Source organism: Manihot esculenta, chromosome 3, assembly GCF_001659605.2.
Source record: "Manihot esculenta cultivar AM560-2 chromosome 3, M.esculenta_v8, whole genome shotgun sequence".
Classification (NCBI taxonomy): Eukaryota; Viridiplantae; Streptophyta; class Magnoliopsida; order Malpighiales; family Euphorbiaceae; genus Manihot; species Manihot esculenta.
In genome coordinates, this window is record NC_035163.2 from 15657703 (window position 1) to 15667444 (window position 9742).

At 29.7% G+C, this 9742-nt stretch overlaps 1 protein-coding gene across 1 annotated transcript; it reads right to left on the reverse strand.

Moving 5' to 3' along the window:
* Window positions 1-3923: 3923 nt before the first annotated feature.
* Window positions 3924-8628, reverse strand: LOC110611439. The gene is made up of 3 exons (XM_021751786.2): window positions 7053-8628; window positions 5859-6298; window positions 3924-5759 (listed from the first exon to the last, which is right to left on the reverse strand). Exons 1-3 carry the CDS (start codon window positions 8484-8486, stop codon window positions 4274-4276), a joined length of 3360 nt encoding a protein of 1119 aa, XP_021607478.1. The 5' UTR covers window positions 8487-8628; the 3' UTR covers window positions 3924-4273.
* Window positions 8629-9742: the final 1114 nt, after the last annotated feature.

A 9742-nucleotide genomic window follows, 5' to 3' on the forward strand; every position in this document is an offset into this window, starting at 1 on the left:
GACAAACTTACATTCAATAAAAAGAGAATATTTTTTTCATTTAGTAGAATAAATAAGATCATTCTTTACATTTTTAACAAGTTACTAATGAAATGAAAATTTTGTATTTAATTGTTAGGATAATTATATTTTAAATGTTTAATAAGTTTTAATTGTATTTCAATGAGTCGGTATCAAATACTATAAAGGTTTTAAATATGTATCATCATACAAATATCAAATCGACTTAGTGGTGTTGAATTTAGAAAGTACTAAGTATATTAAATATTAAATCATTTTATATGATTTATATAAATGACTAAATTGTTTACGGATCAAAATATTAAGTTAAATTTAATATTTATAATCAATATTTAATACTCATTTATTTTTTATGTGTAATTTTTATTCTCAATAATGAATTAATACATGATATGATATATTTAACAGAGTTTGAATGAGTTGACACAAATATAAATAAGTTTAACTTCATATCGTGTTTACTAGTTATATTTACAATTATCAGTCTGTTTATTAGTTATATTTACAATTATCAATCCTAATAAACGGAGTGTATACCTTACTACATTTCAAAGTTTATGTAACAGTATTACAGTAACAATGATAAAATTGTTACCTTAGCATTAAAACAACAGTGATTTAAAAGTGTTGCAATGAAATTTAAATTTTAATAAATATTTTATTTTATATTTAATATAATTTTAATTTTATTTGTTCTTTTTAATCTATTCCCTTATAATAACAAATTTTTAATTGTTATAAGACAATAATTTTAAACCATCCAATAAACCGACTACCTAAAACATACTTCAATATCAATTTAATTGATATTCAAAAGTTTTATGTTATAAATCATGGTTGGCTAAACGGCTTGAATATTCAGTTTAAATGATATCTCCTTCTTTTTTTTTTTATAATTCTCCTTTCTCTGTTTGCCCTTTTCTTTCTTTTTGCTTCGAGACAAAAAATATCTTATCGAAAAACTTAAGGAAATTTATAATTTAATTTCTGAATATTATAATTATTAATAAGTCAGTTCTTACATTTTTAAAATCCTATTAAAACGTCCTTATCTTTTATTTCTGTCAACGAAATAGTTTTTCATCCTTTTTTCCGTTAAAAATAAATAAAAAATAAAAGAGAAAAATTTTAAAATTTAATTTTACCCTCAAATAAAATCTATTATTTAGTCATTAGATATTGCTATTATTAACATGTCAGTCCCTGTATTTTCATAAATTTATTAAAACGTCCTTATCTTTTCTCATATCTATTAAAATGTTATTATCTTTTCTTATATCTATTAAAATGTTCTTATCGTTTCTTTCCGTCAATGAAATAGTCCCTGCTCTTCCTTCTCCTCCTTAAAAAAAAAAAAAAACAAAAGAAGATGATGATGATGAAAGAGGAGAAGAAGAAGATGATGACAATGAAAAAGAAAAAGAAGATAATGATGATGAAGAAAAAGGAAAATTTCTTCCTCCTTCTTAAAGAAGAAGAATAAAAAAAAATCGAAGAAGAAGAAAAAGAAAAATCAAAGAAGAAGAAGAGGAGGAGGAAGAATCAATGAAGAAGAAAGAGGAGGAGGAGAAGGAAAAAAATGGGATAATTTGGTCTTTTACTATATTTTTAACGACAAAAATAAATGGAAAGACGATTTTGTTGACGAAAAGAAAAAATAATGACGTTTTAATAAATTTCTAAAAATGTAAGAATTGACTTGTTAATAATAATAATATTTAAAAATTAAATTATAAATTTCTCAAAAAATTATTAATAATAAAGATTTATAAAACTTTGATGTAAGCATAGCAGAGTGCAACCTAGTATGCTTTGTTTGATAATATAGCGCCCGTACCTTTCTCAACCAACTAGTTAATACCTAGCTTATCATATTGACTAGAGGATGAGTTATTCCGCAATAGTTAGCTAGCGAAGACCCCAACTTAGAGTAACTGTCCGAGAAGGTCAATGAGGTTCCAACCGTAACGAGATTCCAACCGTACTGAAATGAATATCAGTAACTCTCCAATAATAACAAAAACATAGCAGAAAGCTTCCATGCCTCGCTATCCTATCTTTAAAATCGTCACTACGGTGTCATTAAAGCACAGTTAGATAACAAAATATCCAATATGAACGATTTCAAGTATTACGGAAATCGAAACTTATCATTCGATCTCTATATATTTAAATCATTTTTATTTTAAAATTATTTAATTAAATAATTATTATATTTTATAAAGTTAAATTTTTAATTTATTTGTTAAAATTTTTTTTACTATTTAGCTCCTCCTATTTTCTGTTATTTTTTATTTTAAAAAATTTATTTTTTATTTTTAAGATTTCAAATTCAAGTTTTCATTTATATATTTTTTTTTAAGTTGTTCACTCATTATGTAATTTAAGTTTATATATTATTTTTATTATTAAGTGATATTTTTTTATTTATTCCATTTAGTTATTAATCAATTTATATTATTAAAATTATATGAAAATAAATTTTAATAAATTATAATATTTTTTAAAAATAAATTTTAATAATAAATTATATATTAAAATATTATATTATTTTAATAGTATTATTTTTTAATGGATTTGCATATTACTGAAAAGAGATTTTTTTTACAATAAATATTATTAAAAGTCAATTTTTAATTATAAATAACTGATGAATAATTTAAATTGAAAAATATATTTATAAATATCGATAATAATATAATTAAAAATATATTTTAATCGACGAAAAATAGATAAAAATAATCATAATTTAATTATAATAATTTATTTACTTTTTATAAAAAATTATTTTATATATATGTTATTTCTATAAAAATTTATTTTATATATATGTTATTTCTATTTTATAATTTTTATTTATTTTAATTTTCCCACATATTAAAAAAATTATTTTATTAATTTTTTAATTATATCATCTTTAAAAAATTAAATTTTATTAAATACTAAAAAATATTTTGAATACTTATTTAAAAAAATAATAATTAATAATGAGTTAATTTAAAAATAATATAAAATTAAATAAAATTATAATAATCAATTATATGTTATTATAATAAAAAATAATAATAATTTTGAAATAATAATAAAAAATTAATAAAATAATAAAACGGGAGATAATATATTTTATTTACTTTAATTACCTATTTAAATTAGATTTTCCTTAACTGAATTATTGGATCCGGCTCTTTAGTTCATATACTATGTTATTAAATATTTAAAAAATATGATAAAAAAATGGAAAGGGCCTTCTATAATATAATAAAAACAAATATTTTCAATCACAATTTAGCTAAAAGAGCTAAAGTCATATATATTTTCAATTAATTAATTACAAACTTAGCCCATAACTAAATTAAATTTAAAAAAATTAGCAACAAACTATTTTATTTTATTAATAAAATGGCCCATTGATTTAAACACTAATAAATATGCTTTATATTTATAATATATAATAAATATAGTAAAAATAAATATAATTTTATATTTATTATATATAAAAATTAATGGATTAAATATTTATACTCAATATATATTTAAATTATATTTATTATGAATTTTTCAAGAAATTTAAGAAATAAAATGTTTAATCATAATAAGTAATTAAACAGGAAATTAGCAATAAATTTGAAAATTATGTGCTTTTATATAATAAAATTAAAATATAAATCAAAATTTTTTATTAAAATTATTATCAATCTGTGCGAAAACACCAAAATTACCCTAATTTAGTTAAAAAATGGGCAGAGTATATTAGCATAGGCAATATAAAATTTATAATTTTCAATATTTTTTCTAAATCCATAATATAAATAAATACATTAAAAAGCTCCAACAAACACCACAATCAAAATATCAGTATTTGAAAAGTTGCACAAATGGTCAAGAAAGAGTCTTGACCAGTATTGAGAGTAAAAATCAGAATGACTAATCAATGAATACATAAATAATTCTATAAAAATGAACTGGAATTTACAAATAAACTAGCCAAGTTTGCAAGAGAAACTGAAGATGGCCCCCAAGAAAAAGCATTTCTTCAATTTTGGATACATTGAAAGAATACAAAAAAGAGGGACTCACTTGCACAAACAGTTAATTTTTGGGGTGTCAAAAAAATTACCCTCCTTTTGTGCAAAAATAATCTGTAGAAAGAATTACAACAATTATTTTACAGAAGCGACCAAAAAGAAAGAAAATTTGGAACGAGACCTTATCATCTGAGTAGAAGTAATCATACAAGTTAAGAGATGAATCTCTATGTCAAAAACAAAGCCTCCAAGTAATCATCAACATATGCTAAGCATGGCCAGTGATCAGTTCTAATTCGAACCAAGGTTGAAAAATCAGAGACTTCCATTTGAAAAAGAAGATGGAATCTTGGTGGAAGAAATATCAATGCATGAATGCAACCCATCTTTCTTTTATAGTCATTTACCTGAGTTTCTCTCTCTTCTTCATCATTAAAATATGTCAGATGAAGTGGACCTCGATCTAAATTAGTAACTGAGGCAGCACTATCAACAAAAGAATCTGCTGCAGCATCCTTCCATACGATGTCTTTGATGATTCCCCCATCCTTCACCATGTCAACGAGATGTTCTCCAATCACACTAACAACAAAGGATGCCAAATATTGTTCAATTGCACGAATCAATGAATTTGCAGGAGCTTCAAGTAGCTTGACTGATCGGGTTCCGTTGATTGCTGCAGCACCCTTGCCTCCTTTCAACGGGAAAGTCTCCCGCCCAGTGCTGGCAGAGGGGCCACAAGCCTCCCAGAGAGCATCAAATAATCCTGAATAATATGCAGGTACTGCATCTTCTGAGAGGTCAGAGGGGACAATGGCCTTGAGAAACATGTCCTCTATACCTACTGAGACACTTTGAAGCTGACCATGGATTATCTGGCCATTTTCAATATTTGCTTCAATGAAAACATCAACCAGACCAGGTCTAGGTTCCCGTGGCTCCAAATCAATTGTGACAGGAGCTCTATAATTTTCCTCTTCTTCAGAGCCATTTTCCACGGCAACAATGTCGAGTGATACTGATGGGCTAGAGATATGATTAGTCCTCGAGGGTTCACCTAGAAGAAAGGGTATATGATAAGATGGAATGGACCCATATGGTGCTGAGGATGAAAATTTGAGCACAGTTGCATACAGGGAAGGAAGGGCATCTACTCCATCTGATGGACTAGTAGGGGGGCCAACCCCAAACAAGTGATTGAAAGGCTCAGATTCAAATCTCAGAAGGCAGAATATGTTAACCTTGATCCCTTGCATATGCCTAAAATCAGGAATACATGAGAAGTGCCTCCTTAATACCACTAAGATCTGCGAAATCTTTGAATCCATTACACGCAATGGCTCTTGCAATTGATTAGTTCTTTCAATTTCTGATTTTGCTAGAGAACTCGTACTACCATCTAGCCCCCTTAAATCAACCTGAGATTCACTATCTGTAATGCTCTCTAAATGACTAGGTTTGCTAGACCCAGTACTTGAAGCTGGCAAAGACAAAGACCAGGATTGCTTAACAAGCAATGGTATCATGCGCTCAAGATGAATGCAGGATGAGATGCTCCTAGATTTCTTGAAATTCTGCTGATGTCGAGGAGATATAACATTGAAGAAAGAACTGGAATGAGTAGATGGTGAAATGCCAAGTAATTGCTCCCCAAAATTCAGTATGCCTTTAAGCTTCATTCCTGGTACACAGATTAGCATTCGCAAATAGATCCTACAAAATGCCACAATTAATGAAGAAAGTAAGTAATTAAAGGATAAGGAAAAAAATCTCATGAAAGATGAAGGACATGAAAAAATTCCTTGAGGTCACCTAGCATTGTCTCGAACCTCCAAATCAGGGAAGTATAGACAAGTGAATGCAAGAAGGCGAGATAAGCCAAGGAACAATCTAGAGCTATGATGGTGCATCAGCATAGTTCGACAAATGCCAAGGACTTTACTTCCCTGTGACCATGATTTCAGTCCAGTATTGGGTCCATGTTTCTCAACAAGGAAAATCATAAACTTGGTAAGTAGGTCTAGCAATCTCGAAGGAGGTATTGTATTGTTTTCTGCTATTCTATCAAATATTGGGAAGAAGGCAACCAATGTATAATCCATTTTGACTTTTGGAAGCAAATACTCATCAACCATCTGAAGCAGGCGCTCTCCCAACCAACAATGCTTTTTGCAGCTTAGTAAACGGTCAATTAAAGAAACAACAACAGGGACCAACCTTAGAAAATCCAATGTCATCTTCACCAGCATACCCTGAGAAAGTGAAATCATGAACATCAATACTATTAACAGTTGAGAATATAAGTTTTATTTGTTTGTCATAGCAACTCTAACACCCCACCCCCTGGGAACCCCCCATGAAATATACCACACACCCATCCACCCCCAAAAAAAACAAAAAAAAAAGAATCTAGAGCACCAAAGAAAAACAAAAAGCAGTATCCCAAAACCCATAAACGAAAAGAAAACTAAGAAAGATAAGTCTCTCTTAAAAGCCAAAGAAATATTTAAAGATTTCAATGTCTACAAAGCACCTATTATGAGACCATATTCTCCTCCCAAACTAACACTTACTTGCTTCATAATTGAGGATGATGCTTGTGTATCAAGACTGCTAATGTCGATGTATAACTATATTTTTATTTTAACTTGTTATTCACAACCATACAGTCACCTTACATGTTCAGGGTTGCAGAATTTCACATCATCTTACAGAGTTACACCCATATCCAACTCAAAGAATTATTGCATTATCCTACAGTTCTTATAAATAGTATCTCATTACCAACTTTCTAAACCAAACTTCAAATGCAAAGGAGCAGAACAACTCTTCACTTCAGCTAGTACCACTAAAATATAGCTAAACCCATGTGTCTTTCTACATTATCTTCCTAATTTTGATACCAAATTTTTTTGTTAAAAATTTTTTTTAAAGAGAAGAAGCAAAATAAAGCAAATAGAAGAAAACAAAACAAAACAATTAAAGGTAGCATGGATAAAAAGGTACCTTAAGTGTACGGAAGATGACAGAGTTCATGAGGGCTCTAGTTGTGGAAGGATCAGTGTCAGAATGAGATGAAGCACCTATCAAAAATTTATGAAAGGCACGGAATGCAACAGCAGTTTCAGTGCTCCACGGAGACAACCATTTGAAAGCTGAAACTGAAACAAGACCATCTTCAACCAGCTTGACAACAGACTTGGCAGCATCACGATCCTCAACAGAACAAACCTCTAGTTTCAAACTATCAAGACATATCGAGTAGAAAGCAAGCAAATCAAGCTTCAACGCTTTCAAAGCCAGTGGATCAAACACTGCTGGATAGAATCTCAAACCCATGTCAACAATAGATTTATATTTTCTCCCTTCTCTACTCAACATCATTTTACTTAATAAATCCAACAACCAATGAAGGGAAAGCAACCGGAAAACCAAATAATGTTGTGTTTCCCTGGAAATGAGCATCAATCGCCTGACAATCTCTAACTCTTGTCCATCAAATGCATCCGGAAAATGAGAATACATAACTAAAACAAGATGACACAACAAAGGATCAAATGAGTAAATTAACCCAAAGAATTGTACCTTCAACATGGAGCCCTGCAACTCAAGAGAAACAGCCACAGGCATAATCATTTGCAAGAACTCCACCATCCCAAATGGAGTCAAAACCTGAGGCGTATCCAACAGAAACGCCAGAGCCTTCCTCAACTCTTTATAATTCAAGCCCACCAACTCTTTACCATTGGAAATGAATTGAGGAACGTTAAAAGGAACCAAAGGAACCGAAGTATTCAAAACAGAAACATTCAATTTCCGATTAACGATATTATAAACAACCATAGAAAACAACAAAAGATAAGATTGGCAGGCATGAGTTCGTTCACTTTGACACAAACTCCATAGATGGCCAGCAATACCAGAGAGCAAACATGGGTAACTCTTCTCCAATTCACGCAAGCACTCACAGGCAATGGCTCGCGTCTGGCGGTCCACCCCATGGTTGGGACGATGAATAACAGTGAGAAGCAGCTCAGCTAAACCCTCAGTGCACCGCGCCTGGAACTTGTTGAGCGCATCGATGGAGATAAAAATTGAAGTTGTGGAGATCATGAACTGCTCTTTCAAGAGAAAAGTTACGGCGATCCCGTCCAGAGGAGCTTGGACGACGGCGCGAAGAGCGTCGAGGAAGCGGAGCAAATAGGATTCTTCAGTGAAAAAGGTTTCGGAGAACTCTTCGATGAAGATTAGGAGAGAGATTTTGAGAGGGAAGTCCTTTTTAAGGAGGGAGGAGAGAGCGTGATCGAGGAGAGAAGAGAGGAATTGAGGGGCGGCCGTCCATTTGTGGAGGCGAGCCCCTCCGTGCTGGAAGTCGTCGATTAGAGCATCCCAATCCTGGGGTGAAAGCGGCGTCTTGAGCGCCGGTGGCTTGTCGGTCATGGCTTGGAAACCCTATAATCGGAGGAATTGGGCATGAAGACGATGAAAGATCAGATCAATTATCAATACATTGTCTGAAATTGTAATTGAAGTGTTTTTCCTTTTCTTAATTTATTTTTCCCCTCTTATTTATTAGAGAAAAAAAAAATACATAATAGCAAAAATTGGCAAGCCTTTTTAGCTTACAATAAAAAAATGGCTCAATTTTGAAATCTAATATTTTCGTTATACAAAATAAGAGGTTAAAAATTTTCTTAGCAATAATAATTAAGCAGTTAATTTTTAACCTATTCATTAGGATTTTTTTAAACTATATTATTAACTAGATAACAGTAAAATTAATTATAGAATTTAATTGATTTTAAAAATAATTAATAAAATATTTGATATCAAACTATATTATTGACTTTATGTCTTGTATACTGCTAAATAAGCCTTTATTTGTTTGGAATTGCATATACTGGCCCAACAAATCTAAGGAAGCTTCCTTTTCTCTTGTCACTAAACCCACTAGAAATTAGTCATCATTCTATTGATATCCAAACATAAGGATTTGACAATTTAAAGCAAGCCATGGCACAATTTGAGAGGTTTTCACTACTGAGACCTCTTTCCATCCTCTAAGAGAAATTAATCATTCTATCTTACTATTATGTATTCAATAGAATTCTAAATTTGTGTGAAAATTTACTTCTTAGCATGGGGATGACTAAAAGAAGACGTAAAAAATTAATTTTTCTATTTAATATTTGCAATATAAAGAATATTAGAAATACCCATGAGTGCTACTAAAGCCACTGAAATTTTACTCAAGTTACTAGTTTACCCAAATAGCTTTTATAAAATGTTAAAGAATTTACTTAATTATTTCTAAATTTTCCAAAATAGTTTTAGGAAAAATGATAGTCATTTGCAAATAATATATATGTGGAATTGTTGGTGCTCTTCTAACCATTAAAATTTGTTGTAACATGGATTGATTAGAATATTATGATAAACTTTTAACACAAAGTAAAAATATGATAAGAGAAAAGTAAATCCCTTTAATTTAACCCTCTAATAGGCTTAAATAGCTCAATTTCATGGCTATTGATATGAAGAATATAAGAATCAATCTATAATTCAATTCACCCAAGTTTTATGGAACTCAAAACATCTAAACAAATATTGAATATAAGTTATTTCACACACTCATAAACCTTGTTTATATATAATTTTAATGTTTTGTTGTAGTTATTTTCCTTTCTCCTATAATT